The 18,574-nt window shown below is 37.4% G+C and overlaps 2 protein-coding genes across 7 annotated transcripts in view; both read right to left on the reverse strand.

Moving 5' to 3' along the window:
- Positions 1-556: 556 nt before the first annotated feature.
- On the reverse strand, positions 557-10,074 carry si:ch211-207e14.4 (interleukin-17 receptor D). Of its 3 annotated transcripts, none has more exons than XM_034311723.2 (12): positions 9,797-10,074; positions 9,294-9,378; positions 8,329-8,487; positions 8,017-8,135; positions 7,734-7,857; positions 7,488-7,526; positions 7,156-7,301; positions 6,887-6,961; positions 6,544-6,610; positions 5,642-5,785; positions 5,320-5,489; positions 557-5,084 (listed from the first exon to the last, which is right to left on the reverse strand). In XM_034311723.2, the coding sequence occupies exons 1-12, from the start codon at positions 9,905-9,907 to the stop codon at positions 4,707-4,709; spliced, it is 1,617 nt and encodes a 538-aa protein (XP_034167614.1). In that variant the 5' UTR covers positions 9,908-10,074; the 3' UTR covers positions 557-4,706. The 3 variants fall into 3 exon arrangements, with proteins under 3 accessions (XP_034167614.1, XP_026776235.1, XP_026776237.1); XM_026920434.3 differs by having other exon boundaries at positions 557-5,192; XM_026920436.3 differs by lacking the exon at positions 9,294-9,378 and having other exon boundaries at positions 557-5,192; positions 9,797-9,934.
- A 148-nt stretch (positions 10,075-10,222) lies between these two features.
- The window catches only part of fam50a (family with sequence similarity 50 member A), a 48,153-nt gene continuing 39,801 nt past the window's right edge, over positions 10,223-18,574 (reverse strand). For 3 of the 4 annotated variants that reach the window (XM_053240474.1, XM_053240473.1, XM_026920437.3), the window contains 5 exons: positions 18,351-18,405; positions 14,027-14,075; positions 11,434-11,504; positions 11,182-11,292; positions 10,223-10,866 (listed from right to left, as the gene is read on the reverse strand). In XM_053240474.1, coding sequence (XP_053096449.1) covers positions 10,858-10,866; positions 11,182-11,292; positions 11,434-11,504; positions 14,027-14,075; positions 18,351-18,405 — 295 coding nt within the window. In that variant the 3' untranslated portion in view covers positions 10,223-10,857. The remainder of the gene's footprint in view (positions 10,867-11,181; positions 11,293-11,433; positions 11,505-14,026; positions 14,076-18,350; positions 18,406-18,574) is intronic. The other variant, XR_008304097.1, reaches the window with a different exon arrangement.

The following is an 18,574-nucleotide window of genomic DNA, read 5'->3' on the forward strand; positions in this document are numbered from 1 at the left end:
GATGAAAAAAACTTTGACAATGTTTACATGCTACATCAACCTTTAACTCAAAAAATGAAAATGTTATTGGTTTCCATGACATGGGCACCTTCTATCATCATAGATCATGCATTTATAATTATGTCTCAACATTGTACAGTTTTGTTTTAGCCATCAGAAAAGATAGTTTGTGCATCCACAAGTTACAGTGACAGGAAAAAATAGCTAAATTAACATTAGACGTTATTTATTCATTCATTCAAAATTTTTATGGAAATTTTAATGTTAATGGTTTTTTAAAAGTTTGTCTTTGATATTTAAGACTTGGTTTATTCTGTTTATGGAATTTACTGTGAACTGGCTTTTTTTAATCATGATTTTTTTTAATCAGGGTCTTCTTGTTATTTAGCGTGATAGATAGATACAACTTTATTGCACAGTGCAGGTTCTCAGCAACGAAATGCAACAAAATGTGATCATCCATTATGTGGTGTAACCAATAATGGCAATCACTGTATTAAAATTCAAAATAAGTTCTGTGACTGAAACAATCACTGATGCAATATGCTCAAGTGGATACTATTCTTGGACATTTTATTAATCACTTTTATGCATTTAAAAAAGTGGATGAACAGGGAGGTAGTGCAGTTAGAGGACATGCAGCACATACAAGTTCATGACTTAATAATAATGCTTTGTTTTTCTACAATTTTTTACTGTACCTGTACTTGTACATGTAGCATTTGTCACCATTTAAGCATAATAATGATGTATTATTTGAATAGTATTATTTGGAGGGAACACCATGGTCACACCACATGATCATTATTAAGCATTCGTCAATTTTTTTTGTTATTTAATATACTTAAAGTGCAGATATCCACTTCAAATTTACACACAATATACTTATACTTATTTATAAATATGACCAAAAATGTGTGTTTATAAGCATACACAAAGATATCTTTAAAAAAAAAAAAATTATTTAAAAAAATAAAAAAAATAACTCAATATGGGGGAAAGGCACCAAAAATTACCAACATTAGTACTTTGTTGTAAAGCTGTTGTTGATAAATATAGCTTTGAGATGTCTGTGGTAAGAATTAATTAGGTCTGTGTAGCGATGTGGTTTAAGGGTTGCTTTGATTGGACCATGCTTCCACGATAGAGGGCAGAAAACCTTGGCAGTGTGCAGGTTGTAAATACAGGCAAAAAAATTTTCATTTGTATCAAAAAGCTGCTTTTGGGCTGCTCTGCCCACATAAATATGAGGTAATTTGCAAACTAGTCTAAGGTTTTCATCATTGTTGTATCAACACAAATATGGTGTAAAATAGAATTTAAACCACAAGAAATATACATCGTGCACACAACATTACAAGGTGCAGGTTGGGTAACATAAAAAGCTGTGCAGCACCTGCCTCTGAGGAGGAACATACATTTTTTAAGAATTATTGTGAATTAAATTTTCTTTAAAATTTAAATGCAACCAAATGTAACCATGATTAGATTTAAATTATTATTTTATGGAACCACTTCTTCAATCAGTTGATATTTTGTATTCTGCATCTTTTTACTACTCTCCAAGGAGATTTCTGAAGACCACCTGATTACTTGAAAAACTTTTTTTTTTTTTTTTTACATTAAATAATAGTATGTTGTGTGATTTTTATGTGAAGGTATATATTCATACCAAGTGATTTACATTTTCATAATTAATTTAATAAAAACTTAAAACAGGACACTGAAAGGTATGTTGCGTTGCATTCTATCACCTCAGAAACATAGCCAAGGTCTTGGATGTTCTGCTAATAATGAGAATCTTATACATGCCTTTGTTTCAGCTTGTCTGGATTACTATAACACACTCTTATCTGGTTTACCAAAGAGCTCTATCACTACTTTACAGAAAGGACAAAATGCTGCTGCACCAATCTTGACATGCACTACACTGAGAGATCACCTGTTCTTAAACAGCTGCACTGGCTACCAGTGTTTTTTAGAATTGATTTTAAGATACATTTAGTGATTTACTTTTAGTAATGCATTCATGGCCTTGCTCCAATATAAATTCATTGTTGGGTATGTCCCAGCAAGAGCTCTCAGATTAACAAACAGAAATATGTTAGTCATACCTGCTAAATCACATTGCAATATCAGTTTCAATTGTAAACGTGGAACTCTCATTGGAAATTAAGATAGTATAATGTTTATCAATATAGAAAAATCATTTAAACCTCAATCTTAACTGTCAGATATAACCAAGGACTCAAATTTGTAAGACTGCAGTTCCATAATAGTGATATTTTCAAGCAATTCCTCCTTGATAAAGACAAGGAACCAGATCAAGAAAATGAAATTTACTGGTTGCTGAGTGGTGCAACAGAAAAAGTGTTCACCTTATTGTCTGGAGATCACAAATTCAAATCCTGACCATGCCATCCATGGCTGGGAGCAAAGATAGAAAATTGGCCATGCATTCAGGGTGGGAGGAATGCCACTCATTCTCACAGCAACACTAGGCATCTGAGAGATCATGCTCTGAATGCATGTTAGTGACAGATGGTACTATCTTAACGGGAACATAGATTTAACTATAGCAGAGAGTAAACAAAGTGTGTGGCATGCCAAACAATGTGTGTATACTCACTGAGCACTTTATTAGGAACACCTGTACACCTACTCATTCATGCAATTATCTAATTAGACAATCATGTGGCAGCAGTGCAATGAATAAAATCATGCAGCTATGGGCCAGCAGCTTTGAGTAATGTTCACATCAACCATCAGAATAGGGAAAAAACGTGATTTTGACCGCTGGCATGATTGTTGGTGCCAGATGGGCTGGTCTGAGTATTTCTATAACTGCTGATCTCCTGGGATTTTCATGCACAACAGTCTCTAGAGTTTCCTCTGAATAGTGCAATAAAGAAAAAACATCCAGTGAGCGGCAGTACTGCGGACAGAACCACCTTGTTGATGAGAAAGGTCAACGGAGAATGGCCAGAATGGTTCGAGCTGACAGAAAGGCTACTGTAACTCAGATAACCACTCTCTACAATTGTAGTGAGCAGAAAAGCATCTCAGAATGCACATGTTGAACAGTAGAAGACCACGTCAGATTTCAGTTCTGTCAGCCGAGAACAGAAAGCTGAGGCTGCAATGGGCACAAGCTCACCAAAACTGGACAGCTGAGACTGGAAAAACGAAGCCTGATCTGATCTGATGAATCTCGATTTCTGCTGAGGTACACAGATGTCCAGTCGAGGCTGGTGGAGGTGGTGTAATGGTGTGGGGAACGTTTTTTGCCACACCCAATGTGGCAAAAAAATCATCTCTTGAATCAATCATCTCTTGAATGCCACAGCCTATTTGAGTATTGTTTTTGACCATGTGCATCTCTTCATGACCACAATTTTACCCATCTTCCCACCCAATGGCTACTTCCAGCATGATAATGCACCACGTCACAAAGCAAAATTCGTTTAATACTGGTTTCATGAGCATGACATGATGAGTTCAGTGTTCCCAGTCACTCGATCTGAATTCAACAGAACTCCTTAGGGATGTGGTAGAACGGGAAATTCTCAGTATGAAAGTGCACCTGAGAAATTGGCAGGGATTGCGTTATGCAATCATTTCAACATGGACCAGAATCTCAAAGAAATGTTGGTGTGGAATGTGGAATCCATTCCACAAAGAATTGAGGCTGTTTTGAGAGCAAAGTGTGGCTCTATCCAGTATAGTGTTCCTTATAAAGTGCTCGGTGAGTGTATATATGCATTTGGCTGTATTGGTCGAATTATGCAAGGTTGCAACAGCTTTTGAACATGTATGTTAATATGAGCAGTGTGAATTTAAATCATATTCAGAACACACCAAGTCCTATGGAATGATTTACTGAAATACAATGTGAAATGTAAATTAACCATATAGATTTGAAACCCTACGAAAAGGAGAAAAAAAAGCAAGAAAAAGATCAAAGGAGCACCTGAACTTCTTGGTTTAATCAACTAATTGACTGAGTGAGTAAAGGCCATGACCATGGTAAAGTTCTCAGTCAAATGCTTTACTTACAGTTAGAATAAACTTGCAAGTGAAAAACATGTCCTGCATATAGTGGAATTTATCCTGCACTACACTGACGTTTCTGTGTGGCCTATCTTGAGATTAGATGAGACAATGAAAGGTCAGGGTTCCCTTTTTAAAGACCTGAATCAGATTACCGGATTAACAGTGTACTGTTCAGTGTCAGAATGGAGCCCCCAATCTGTGGATATCTGAGTTATTTACATGGGCCTCACATTTCGTTGTGTCCAACAAATTCACAAAATGACACAAACATGAAAATAACAATATGTTGTACATTTACATGTGAGATGTAGCAGCAGCCCTTGTGCTTGTGTGAAAACAGCACCCCCTAGATTGTCTGTGACAAGACAATCAATATTACTTTGATACAATGATGGGAGCAGCAGCTAACTTAAGAGAAGCCTCAGGTATTAATCTCTATAACCGTCTATAACCATCATCTGTCTGGCATACCCACAGTTTGTCAAACATGAAGTGTCTCTCTCAGCAGTACTGTCTTGGCAATATTTATTCCTTTTCTGGTTGATTTGAATGGAAAAACCTACAAGCTGAGCAGGGTAGATTTGGGTCTTGCTTCCCCTTATATCAAGTTATTTTGTTCTGCCCAGATCTTCTTTAACTCTCATGCCAGATGGTTACAAACCACCAATCAGTATCCTTGCATCTTGAATAGCTAGTAGTAATGCTGCACCAGCTGGGAGCTTAGAGTAGCCATTCTCTGAGATGTTTTCTATCAGTAGGTAAGCTCCAGGCTTCTGCAAAGCCACTCCATGGAGATGGGAGAAGAGCAGTGGCAAGTCCTTTGGAAGAGTATAATGAGAGGCCAAACTTAACATGGTGGGGATGTCTGACTTCCTTGAATACTCAAAAATGGCAGTCATGTATTTGGAGAGGTCCTGACCCAGAGATTTGGCACGGAATATCTCTTCTCCAATCATGGCTATAATGGCTAGTGAGGTATTTGCCCTTTGGTCCACTTCTTCTCTCTGGTTATGCAGTCTCTGGTTGAGACCCTTGGAGCAGATGACAAGCACAAAGTCGCTCTCCTTTATCTTTCTGCAATACCACCCCAAATCTCCCTCCTCTGTCATACTTAAGGCATCCCACAGATCCAAATGTACCTGATGGGTAATTTATCATCATCACACTATCATGAAAACATATACATAAACACTGATCACATATTCTGCTACTTATTAATGTTTCAAATGTTATAAGATACTTTAACTGCTTTAACACTGTTTTTACCTCAGTAGCCATATGCTTTTGCACAAACGTTGCCAATTGTAAGACAACCCTCACATGGGCAGAACCATCACTGCTTGAGTAGCAAATCAGGAGTCGAGGGGGATTGGTCCTGTTGGCTACTGGTACAAACTGATACTCTGTATATTCATCATAATATTCCTCAGTTATGTCTGAGAAAAAAAATAAATGCGTTAGAGAAAGACTGAAGGGGCATTAGGGAAAATAACCACCAGTAATTTTATAGACATAGTACTTCTATGTACCATATGTGTAACTATGTATTACTTGAAAATGTAATTTAAAAAAGACATTATTTGGTCACCTGATGGTATCTCAGTCTTTGCTGTTTTTTTCTTCTGTTTTTTCTGCCAGTGAATAGCAAAGATGACTGCTAAGGCTGCTAGTAGAATACCCACAGAGAAGAGTACTGCTAGAGAGACACCCTCCTTGTGTAAAGCTAAAGGCTCTGGGGAGTAAAAGACAGGAAACAATGGAATTCAGAATCTTTCTGCACTACAGTCTATATTTTCATTTACAGTGTGCTGGAGCAAAGGCAAATTGTAATGTTAACTGATGGATGGCAATTATAAAACAATGTTGAACCAATATAACAATTTCAGCAACAAAATACTCACCAGATACTTTATTAGGAACACTGGTACATATGCTCATTTATGCAATTACCCAAACAGCCAATCATGTGGCAGTAGCACAATGCATAAAATCATGCAGATTGTCAAGGCAAGAGCTTCAATTAATAGTCATATCAAATATCAAGCAGTTTCTGATGTCCTGGGATTTTTTTTTTTCCCAAAACATGGTGCAAATAACAAAAACATCCAGGGAGGTGGAAACACCTTTTTGATGAGAGAGGTCAGAGGAGAATGGCCAGGCTAGTTTGAGCTGACAAGAAGGCCATGCTAACACAAATAACTAGTGAGCTTTTGTGAGCTTCTGTGAGCTTTTGGAAAAGCATCTCGGGCACAAGGCACAATACCTTAAACCTTGATGCGGACTGGCTACAACAGCAGAAAACCACATCAGGGTCCACTCCTGTCAGCCAAAAACAGGAATCTGAGGCTATAGTGGGCACAGACTCACCGAAACCGGACAGGTGAAGATTGGAAAAAGACCAGGTGACATCTTTTCCCCCAACTGTCTGGTTTCGGTACAGGTGTACCTATTAAAGTGGCCAGTATGTGTATGAACAGAGAAAAAGTTTACCTTTCACATTGTGCTGTACTTGTACAAAGAAAGTTTTCCTAACAGCATCCTCAATATCTGCTGCAATCTAAACAAAAATGAATTTTAATGTATATCTACATTAAAGGCACAACACAGAACTATTATACAATTAGGGTAAAGAAGAAAAAGATTAGGCAAAGTTGGGCATGAAATATTCCTCTAGCAAAGCATTCCAAGAATTTTTCTTTCTGCATATTGTAATGCATACTACGATTACAGCAAGACCTGTATGTGACTAGTGAGAAAAACATGTAACAGTTCTTTAGGAGAGAAATATTCCAAGTCAGGTGTGTGACTTTTATTGACTTTGCTTATGACTCACCTCACAGGTATAGTTGGTTTCTATGTGGAGATTGAGCAAACGGAATGTATGATGAGTGCTGTTTACACGCAAGTCCTAAGAGGTGAAACACGACAAATAGTTCCAGACATTTTAAAGAGCCTACTAACAGTATGTTCATTTGAATATAGTAAAACAATTTTGTATTGTATTTTTTTGCATTTAATTACAAAATTAATAGGATAACATTTGTTTACATTTTTGCAGTCTGTTCAAGAATGAATGACAAGATATGGCATTAAAATAATTACTGGCTGAATAATTTCAAAGCTGCGTGAGCCCCCTCCATAGCATGATGAAAAATAGCGATTGATCCCCAACTTCTTAGGTGCCAAGTTAAAAGTCACAACAATATCCTTGTTTTCCTGGTGGACTTCAATATATCTCGGATACCAGTCTTTAAAGACAGACAGGAAATACAAAAAAATACATAATGCTCAATAAACTCTACATTCAGTAAGCACTAGACTTTTGTAAAACTTGAAAAAAGAATGTTCAACAAAGCAAAAATATAAACAAGAAGCATGAACTTATCTAAAATGTAAAATATTTAGAAGCAGTAACAAATGATGTACTCAATTACCTGTTTTGCAGTGCTCCAAGCCATTTTTCTCAGGACATGCTGTAAAGAGGTGGACCAAAGTTGAGTAATTTATTTATTCTAGCCAGTACTAGATTTTTTTTTATATAAGTAGCAAGAAAATTATGTAATGTATTAGTTTTCTTTAATCCTGATTGACTTGAATGTTGAAGATATCATGTTTAAACAGACAGTATAATATAATAAGTATACAGTAACAGTATAATAACTAGGTTCAAGAATCCGTACAGCGTGTGAAGAACATTTTGCTATGATAAAATTTGTCCCAGATCTCAGGAACTGGAAGGGCCATCACAGTCACGGCATACTGGGTTCCCAGAGAGAGATCTGTGAAAGGATCTGAGTAATACACCTGCACAAACAGGGGCAAAATGAATAAAGTAGTTATCAAAAATGTTTTATTTTTACCATTTTGAAGATCAAGGCATACATGGTTTATCATTGTACACAATTATTAGACAAATCCATTTCATCAGTTTATTTGGTTCAAGATAGGCAGGTATTGCTGTACCCTTTGAGCATGCACAGCGGAGAGTGACATATTGTTTTGAAGGAGGAAGAGCTGACATGTGATCTGAGTGCCACCTAAAGTCTGGAGGGAAACTAGGAAACCACGCAAAAAAGCAATACCTGCAGCACATTGACAAAAAAGCTATCTTAGGAAGAGACAAATACTTTGAATAATTATAGAATTTTACTGAACTATTAATAGCATGAACAGATAAACATTTCAAGAAGACATACAATTAAACAGAATATTTAAGCATTTACGAATATTTAAAGTAAGTGCCAATTTAAGGATAGGCTGCCTTTTACTTATTACCGTATTGGCTAGGCCTCCAAGACACAACAACAGTCTCATATTTAGGGTTCTGAGTTTCTGAAAATTCGATGGTGACATTCTGCGGAGCATGTACATAGTGCTGGCAGACCTCAGGACTCTGCAGACCTAAAAAAGAATGACACAGCCATGGCATACAACCTGGCCCAAAGCAAAGTGTCAGCACTGCAGGAAAATATGCAAGCATAAGGTGCACTTAGAAAGTACAACCTGTACACTTAATCATGTAAAGGAACAGGATGCAGATATCATGTTGAAGATATGCGGTCTACACGTTGCATGTTACATGTACAGAAACAGGCTGCACCTATAGCCAGCCATATTTTTTCAATATTCTTGCATTTACCTTGTTTAAAAAAAAAAAAAAAAAAAAAAAAAAAAAAGACTTGTTTGCATGTTCACACTGCCTGCTATTTCTAAAAGGTCATTAACTGCATCATGAAAAAGAAAATCAAAATGTGATATACCATATGCAAAACAAGAATAAAATATCTGGAGACAGTAGATATCCTTAGTGTCTTCAGGTCTATATTACACTGATAAATGAATCTACACTATTGTCCGAACTTCCATCCACATTCTTCCAAAACACTTTCTAAATTTTTGTACATATGCAGACCTTTAAATTTTAGACATATGCAGACTTTCCTTGCCTCTAAAAGAAACGCACCCCCTGTATTGTTTTCATTCCTGGCCTGTCCATAACCCCAGCCAGACTTAGTAAATTAAAGTTATCTGTCTTATTTCTTGTAGTACTCTAGCAGTTTATAAAGGTGGCCGTACTGTAGCTTTTAGCCTTCTACTACAGGGAAAATTATGCTCCTATGTTCATGATATCCTTCTGCCTGAGCTGCATGACAGAATTGTTACACATCTCACTGCTCCTTACAGAATAGTGTTGGCCTGGAAACATTTCATTAAGTGTGTTTCAGGTGTGTCCAAGCTACCTGCAAAGAGACCAGCAGAGGTGAGGCCAAGTGTAGTTTCAACATCATCTTTACTGATCCTGCAATATTCACATCCTGGGGATCCCTGATCAAAGTAATAAAACCATGACAAACATCTTATTAAAATGCAAAAGTCTGCTAACAGTAGGCTGTTAAGTTACAGCTGCAACTGGTCTCACAGAGCAAAAATAAATTTGAATATTTATACAAGATAAATATTATTTACGTAAACCTACAAAAACATAAATCACTAATTAAGCATGACACCTTCATGTTCTAGAATTCTCCACCAATTCTCTGTATATAAGAAACACGAGATGCATTTGCTGCTTGCCAGCTACCACTTGACAGATTATTGTGAGGATTATAGATACACAAAATATGGAGAAAAATATCTAAATTTAAATAGGTAACAAAATTTGATTTTGAAAGATGTTGTTCGGTGCTAAGAACTGCACAGATTAAGACACAACCTACCAAATTATTTCAGACAGGCAGCTTACCTCACAAACACACTGCAGTGTACAGTTCTGAGGTCTGAACGATGTCTGGAACCCCTGGCCTATCACAAACACAATAATCGACAAGAACAGAGACAGTCTGTCTCGCCACATTCTATCCTATGTTCCCGTTGATTTCCTTGGCCTTTTAGGACAGAGAATTTGTTTCAGAATAAAAACAGTAAAGACGCTGAGTAAGTACAAAGTGGCAGCACAAAAAAGAAAGAGAAAGAATGTCAGTTAGAAAGTTCTTCAGAACACAACAACAGGGGTTGGAGGAGTGGTAGCCTCAGGCAATAGGCGTTTACCCACAAATTGCAGTCCAGGTATTTCTTGCTATACAAGCAGTTCTTGTTGAACATTTGCTGTGCAGAGTGGCTAAATATACACTTGTTCTGACCTGGAACACAAATCTACAAACATAGCAAATGGTGTTTCTGAACTCTAAGACAACTTTATTTAATGGCTGACACAGTGATACAGTTGCTGGCTGGTACAGTGTTATATGTGAAAATACATTATATCGTTAAGCAACACAAATAATATTACACACAATAAACTGCCTGGCACATTAATAAAACTTACAACAGAGCAATACTATATTTATATTCTGTGTCCAAGAAAACAGAATTCACAGGAGGTGGAACTACCAGAATATATGTAATTACTAAAAGACATTAACTTGAAAAATATAAGTTGAAAAATGATCCAAATACCAAAAAAAAAAAAGCAAATAACTTTTATTTATTAATGACATTGCACTAATGCAAAAGGTTGGAAAGTAATGGATATATTTACATCCTAAAGGATATTTCTAAACTTTACTCCCTTAATAAGATCTATTTAAGTATCATAAAATTTACATTTATTCCACTGTGTATAAGCTGTTTGAGACAAATTTGCCTGTATAGAGGTACATTTCATTTTAGAGATACACACAAATTTTAAAAAGAGCAAAAGAAATCTTTAAAATATTGCATGTTGTTCAAATGCCATCCTCTGGGGAAAAAAAAAATGCAATATATTCATAAAATCTGAACACCACATGGATGCAAAGAGCCACCTCATCGGATCTAAAAAAGGAGGAAAAATATATATGTCTTAATATAGAATACAGTACTATTCATTTATAAATAACATACAGTGAAGAACACAATTACATTTAATTATACACTGACTACACATTAGTGACTAGTTAAAAGACAGTGTACAAGGTGTGTATTTATATTTCTATTAGTCATTTAAGAGCCAAAGTTATAAAAATGTTATGGATGTATCCTCTGTGTTGGAAAGAGAAATATGTATCTGCCATAAAAAAGGGCAAGCAAATGCATTTTAAATCAAAATGTACTTTCAATACCTTCAAGAAGCATAAAACTTATATTTACCGTGTATTTGTCCCATTTTTTTTCAGGATCATAAGGCTCCCAGCGGCTGGCAGGAAATATGTGTTTGTTTTTTTCATACCAGCTTCTCAGAACCACTTTTCCTGCATGAGACTTCAAACATTCACACACACGCGCACAAACACAAATTAAAATCTATGGACGTGACTCCAAGTGAAATAGATTCATGTCAACTGTTCTTTCCAAATGAGGAATGTTTTTGGTCTTAATTTATAGATCACGCCATGACTTTACCTCGTCTTTCTCAACCGTAGCATCATTTACCAATCGGATATCATCATGAACATCAAAACTGAAAAGAGGTCCTGGATTAAGACACACAAATTTGTTCTCAGCATTAGATGAAAGTGCTAAAGTTTGAGGCATGAGTAATATACACTCACTTCCCACTTTATTAGGAACACCTGTACAACTGGACATTCATGCAGTTATCTAATCAGGCAATCATGTGGTAGCAGCGCAATGCAAAAAATCATGAAGATACAGGTTAAGAGCTTCAGTTAATATTCAAATCAAACATCAGAATGGGGGAAAAATGTGATCTCAGTGACTTTAACCATGGTATGTTTGTTGGTACCAGAAAGGCTTGTTTGAGTATTTCAGAAACTGATGATCTCTGAGATTTTCACACACAACAGCCCCTGGAGTTTACAAAGAATGGTGTGAAAAACAAAAACATGGGTACATGTTGATAAGAGAGATCACAGGAGAATGACCAGACTGGTTATCATGGGCACAGACTCAACGAAACTGGATAGCTGAACATTCTTCAGCTATCCAGTTTCGTTGAATCTGTGCCCATGATAACCAGTCTGGTCATTCTCCTGTGATCTCTCTTATCAACAAGGTGTTTCAGCCTGGAGATCCTCTGCACACAGGATGTTTTTGTTTTTCCACACCATTCTTTGACCAGGTGATGTTCACCTGTCTTCAACTGTCCAGTTTGGGTGAGCCCTGTGCCCATGATAGCCTCAGATTCCTGTTCTTGGCTGACAGGAGTGGAATCCAATGGTGACTTCTGCTTCTGCAGCCCATCCACCTAAAAGCTCGATGTTATGTGTATGATGAAATGTTTTCTGCTCACCACGGTTGTAAAGAGTGATTATTTGAGCTACTATATCCTTCTTGGCAGCTCAAACCAATTTGGCCATTGACCTCTCTTATAAACAAGGCCTTTCCACCCACAGAATTGTCACTCACTCAATGTTTTTTGTTTTTCACAACATTCTGTGTAAACTCTAGACACTGTTGTGTCTGAAATTCCCAGATGATCAGCAGTTTATGAAATACTCAAACCAGCTCTTCTTGTACCAACATTCATGCCACGATCAAAGTCACAGAAATGACACTTTTTCTTCATTCTGATGTTTTATGTAAACATTAACTGAACTAATGATTTTTTGCATTGCACTGCTGCCACATAACTGCATGAATGTGCAGTTGTACAGGTATTCCTAATAAAGTGGATGGCGAGTGTGTATGTATACACTGATCAGCCATAACATTAAAACTACTTAAAGGTAAAGTGAATAAAATTGATTAAAACTTCTCATTACAATGACAGGCATCAAGGACTGGGATATATTAGGCAGCAAGTGAACAGTCAGTTCTCAATTTGATGTGCTGGAAGCAGGAAAACCAGGCAAGCGTAAGGATCTGAGCGACTTTGACAAAGGCCAAATTATGAGGGACAAATGACTGAGACATCTCAAAAACCCAGGTCTTGTGGGGTGTTCCCAGTATGCAGTGGTTAGGACCTACCAAAAGTTGTCCAAAGAAGGAAAACTGGTGAACCGGCAACAGGGTCATGGGCGCCCAAGGCTCACTGATGCACGTGGGAAGCGAAGGCTATCCCACCTGGTCCAATACCAGATAAGAGCTATAATAGCACAAATTGCTGAAAAGGTTAATGTTGGCTATGATAGAAATGTAGCCACAGACTGGCCAGAGTGCCCATGCTGACCCCTGTCCACCACCGAAATCGCCTACAATGAGCATTAGACCTTTACCCATGGAGCAATGGAAGAAGGTGGCCTGGTCTGATGAATCACATTTTCTTTTACATCATGTGGATGGCCGGGTGCATGTGCATCATTTACCTGGGGAAGAGATGGCACCAGGATGCACTATGGGAAGAAGGCAAGTCGGCGGAGTCAATGTGATGCTCTGGGCAATGTTCTGCGGGGAAACATTGGGTCCTGGCATTCATGTGGATGTTACTGCGACACTTACCACCTACCCAAACATTGTTGCAGACCAAGTACACACCTTCATGGCAAAAGTATTCCCACTGTCCTCTTTCAGCAGGATAATGCACCCTGCCACACTCCAAAATTGTTCAGGAATGGTTTGAGGAACATGACAAAGAGTTCAAGGTGTTGACTTGGTCTCCAAATTCCCCAGATCTCAATCCAATCAAGCATCTGTGGGATGTGCTGGACAAACACGTCCGATCCATGGAGGGCCCAACTCGCAACTTACAGGACTTCAAGGATCTTCTGCTAATGTCTTGGTGCCAGATACCACAGCACACCTACAGAGCTCTTGAGTCCATGCCTCAACGAGTCAGTGCTGGCAGCAAAACAGGGACCTATGCAATATTAGGCAAGTAGTTTTAATATTATGGCTGATCAGTGTATGTAATTTTATGTATGTATGTGTATATTATATTATATATATATATATATATATATATATATATATACACACACACACACACATATACACACATATACACACACACACACACACACACATTAAAACTCTGGTCAGAATGATTCAAATAGTCTGAAATACTTAGGTATTAAAATATCAGAAGCTTGCTTACCACTTTTGCCTCTAGCTTTTGTCACAATGAAGTCATAGAAGCTGTGGTGCTGGGGTGGGAAAAAAAAAAGCTTTCTATTTCAGGGCTAAACTGAAGGCTGATAATGTATGTGATTTGAGAACTTATCAGTACAGCATCTTGTCTAGATGAATTATATGTAATATGTCGCCTGTGTAACATGTACCAATAGAAGTAAATATTTTAGTTGCACCCAGCTGTATTCAGAAACAATGGAGTAGTGAACAATAGTAAAGCAAAAATTCAAGAGTATCTGAAAGTCCACATAATTTTTTGCAAGTAAAAAAATATATAAACATGTGGTCCCTGGTTCAATCTCTGGTTTACTCCCACCTCTCAGAAAATATGCTGGTAGCTGGATTGGCTACTCTAAACTGACACTAAGTGTGAATGAGTGTGTATGGTGGCCTGCAATTGACTGGCGTCCTATTCAATGTATATCCTGGCCTGATGGCCAGTGGTTCAGGGATAGGGAAATGAATATATGTACATACACACACACATGTACAGTGGGTTTGAAAAGTATTCAGAACCCTTCGATTTTTGCACACTTTGGGTTAAACATTTAATTTAAAATGAATAACATTTATTTTTTCCATCAATGTACACATAATAACCTGGAATGACAAAGCAAAAATGTTCTCAGAAATTTTTGAAAGTTTATTAAAAATGGAAATCTCTCATTTAGATAATTAGTCAGACCCTTTATTCTGTATTTTGTAGAAAAACCTTTGCCAGCTAATACAGCTATGAGTCTTCTTGGGTCTCAATATGCTTTACACACATGAATTTGGGCAGCTTCTCCCATTTTTCCTGGCAGATCCCCTCAGGCTCAGTCATGGGGAGTATCTGTGAACTGCCATCTTCAGGGCTCTCCACAGATGTTCTATGAGGTTCAAGTCTGGGCTTCGGCTGAACCACCAAGGGCATTCAGAGACTGGTCCCAAAGCCACTCCAGCGTTGTCTTGGCTGTATGCTTTGAGTCATTATTGTGCTGAAAGCTGAAATTTCACCCCAGTCTGAGGTCATGTGCACCTAGGAGCAGGTTTTTTTTTTTTCCTTCAAAGAGCCCTCTGTACTTGGCTGCAGTTATCCTTCCCTCTATTCTCACCAGTCACCCTGTCCCTGCCTCTGACAAGCACAACCACAGCATGATGCAACACCTGGAGTGCAAAGAGTTAAATTTTTGAAGAAAAAAAAACTGGATCATCCTGCAGGATTTTAGTAGAAGCAGAAGTTCAGCCACTGTTTTATTTCTGAGAATGTTGGTGAGCACCAACAGAATTCTCTTTGTCCTAGTGGTGGACTGTGCAGATGTCAGTGCATCCTTTGTCTCAAAAGTGGTAATATAGGTTATGGGACGATTTACAGTTTTCATAGGGAATCCACAGTTACAAAAAATCATCACACATTTCCTTACTTTTTTGAGAAAGTCTTCATTCTCCCTGCAGATGCATTTAAGTTCCATTAGGTGAGAATACTGGATGGGAAGAGTTGTATGGGATGATGGCTTTCAAGGAATAAACTTATGATTTCACGGACATGTCCAAAAAGTATATTCCAGGGCTGGGTGAAATGTGGAGAAAGAAGAAATGAACATCTGAAATTCTCCACGTGCACAGATAGCAATTTAAAAAAATGTTACCAAAGTACCTAAGGAACAGTGTGGGTACACGTCCAGTAAATTGTTAAAAGATTTTGCTTGACAGATCCAACAAAGAGGTTTAAGTGGACGGGTTTTAGTGCCCATAATAACGGCTCTTATCTGAGAGCAAAGATTAGAGTTAAACCTGAAGCAGTTAAGTGTTAATGCAAGTTCTTATAAACTTAAAAGAATGTCAGTAGTTGGGTCCTTTCTCAGTGCATTTCAGAAAATGTTTTAGGGCTCTCAGTCCATCTTCACCTGGGACGAATATATATAGACTTTTGATGTCCATAGAAAAAAGTAGAGGACTGTCTTGCAGGGACTATACTTTGAAGGGTTCAAGGATTTGGAGGAAGTGTGAAGCAGCTTTGACAAATGTAGGTCTGGACAATGTAAGGAGTGAACAATGGGCTGGAAAGTATCATCCACTGTGTGATATTATTTCTGTGGGCCATGAATTTGTGTATTTTGGGGAGAAATGGTTGCCTCATGGATTATCTGCTATTAGGTTCTGTGCAGAAGCAGGGAAATGTCTTGCTGAAATGAAGCTGGGGAGTGATATTATTGTCAACTGGTCTACAGAAGTTGGTATCAGAGAGTTATACCTCTGCTTTCCTGATGTAAATGTCCATTCTCCAGACAACTGCTCCACCTTTATCAGCTGGCTGTTCATTTGCTAAGATCTTCCAGTGCTACATATTCCTCCTTTGGCAGACTACAGCTTTTAGGTTTTTTTTCCAACTTTATTTAGCCAATTTCTCTTTTGCAGGTGTTGATACAGAAATCCAGTGGCTGAAATTGTCCTACTGAAGACAGTAGGAGTGGGACAGTAGGATGGGCTACAATAGCAGAAGACCATATCAGGTTCCACTCCTGTCCATCAAGAACAAGAATCTGAGGCTATCATGGGCACAGACTCACTGTGTTGAAAACTGGAAAAAGACCACGGTTGTAAAGAGGGCATATTTGAGTTACTATAGATTTCCTGACAGCTCAGACCAATCTGGTCATTCTCCTTTGATCTCGCTCATCAAGGTGTTTCTGCCTGCAGACCCAAGATGATTTTTGTTTTTTTTTTGTACCATTCTCTGTAAACTCTAGAGACTGTTGTGTGTGAAAATCACAGGAGGTCAGCAGTTTCTGAAATACTCAAACCAGCCCATCTGGTACCAACAACCATGCCATGGCCAAAGTCACTGAGATCACATTTTTCCCCATTCTGGTGTTTGATGTGAACATCAACTGAAGCGCCTGACCTGTATCTGAATGATACACTCTTAGAAGATGACGGAAGCTATTGAAGAAAAATATTTCTATATAAATCCTATAAACATTCAACCACTTGTTTATATCACGGTAACTGAGAATCTTAGAACAGATGGACCGATGGACACATGGACAGCCCTTAAAACATAATGCCTCTACCAGTCAATGGTGAAGGCATAAGAGGAACTCAGCTACATTCTTAGAACTTTTGAACCAATGGAACTAATGTCAAAAGCACATTACTTGCACAACTGATGAAGGATGTTTCTCAGTAAAATTTGCATATTATGCTGTTGTGTAAAGACTTTTTTGTGATATTTTGCATAGGTAGGGTACTGACAGAAGCTTTCTATATGATATCTGGAAAAGAAAAAAGAGTTCATGCAAGGTGTATAATGCACACTGTAACACAATGGGTTACTGGCTAGCTATCGCAATTAGATTTGCTATTAGTTCAATTCAATTCAACTCTGTATAGTGCTCTGAACAAAGGACATCTGTCACAAAGCAGCTTTACAGAAACATTAATATAAAATTTAAATTTATAAGTGCATCCCTAATGAGCAAGCCAGAGGTGACGGTGGCAAGGAAAAACTCCCTGAGACGACATGAGGAAGAAACCTTGAGAGGAACCAGACTCAAAAGGGAACCCATCCTTATCTGGGTGATACTGGATAGTGCAATAATAAATAATTTCTCTTCTATAACTGTATAATGTATAGTCAAAAAGTGCAATTGTGTAAACAGAAACTTATGGGTATGAGCATCAGAGTCATTTCTGAATTCATTATAGTTTTAACTTAAAGTCTACTTAATCGACCTGAAGTTATTAACTATTCAATGATGGAGACTTGACTGCAAAACTGTTCTTAGCAATTGCAGTCCTAAGGCTATCCAAGGAAGAACATCCACAGCCATCTTATTGATTTCTATTAGTAATAATAATATTTTCTAAATAAAATAAAATAATAAAAATTGTATTTATTTCACAATATATAGGTGAAGTGGCAAGGACATGCCATAGCTTTGGCAGCAGAACATTTTTATACTACTGTTTTCCCTTCACCCTGAGCTGCAGCCTGATTGTTGGAAAATTAAAAACAAAAAGCACTTGACGTCAAAAGGTTATTTAAAAGTGTTTTTAGAAACCAGATATTTGTGGTTAAAGAAAAAAAAATTTATAGCACTGAAGCATTATACTGTAAACATCAAACAATTACCAGCCTTTTCTATTCTCTAATAAAAACACAACTTTAAAAATCTTTAAGAACCCTGCTCAAAGCCTCACTAGTAATGCTAAAATAATGATTTCATCATCACTGTTTTATTAGGGCCTTATTTTAGGGATTCAATCAGATGGGTGTACACTATTTGACTGTGTTTGACTGTGCTTACATGAGGGATGATCAAATCCTCCTTAATGTACATGAGCTGCTCCACTCCAGCAGACCTGTGGGGCACAAAGATATTATTTAACAGTAGTAAAATCAGTTAAAAGATTCTAAAAAAAAATTCAATCAGAATGTATATAGTAGTGCTAAACAAATTTACACTTCTTTTTAACTTTGTACATATACATATGAACAAAAATGTATCTATTCATAAGCATAAACAAAGAT

Source organism: Pangasianodon hypophthalmus, chromosome 16, assembly GCF_027358585.1.
Source record: "Pangasianodon hypophthalmus isolate fPanHyp1 chromosome 16, fPanHyp1.pri, whole genome shotgun sequence".
Classification (NCBI taxonomy): Eukaryota; Metazoa; Chordata; class Actinopteri; order Siluriformes; family Pangasiidae; genus Pangasianodon; species Pangasianodon hypophthalmus.

Excerpts from the sequence above, each read along its gene's own strand:
- si:ch211-207e14.4 (XM_026920434.3), bottom strand. The coding sequence starts at position 9,907 with ATGTGGCGAGACAGACTGTCTCTGTTCTTGTCGATTATTGTGTTTGTG. Across the intron at positions 7,302-7,487 it reads CTTGGAGCACTGCAAAACAG|ACTGGTATCCGAGATATATT; the intron begins GTAATTGAGTAC and ends CTGTCTTTAAAG. Across the intron at positions 5,490-5,641 it reads AAAGACTGAGATACCATCAG|ACATAACTGAGGAATATTAT; the intron begins GTGACCAAATAA and ends TTTTTTTCTCAG.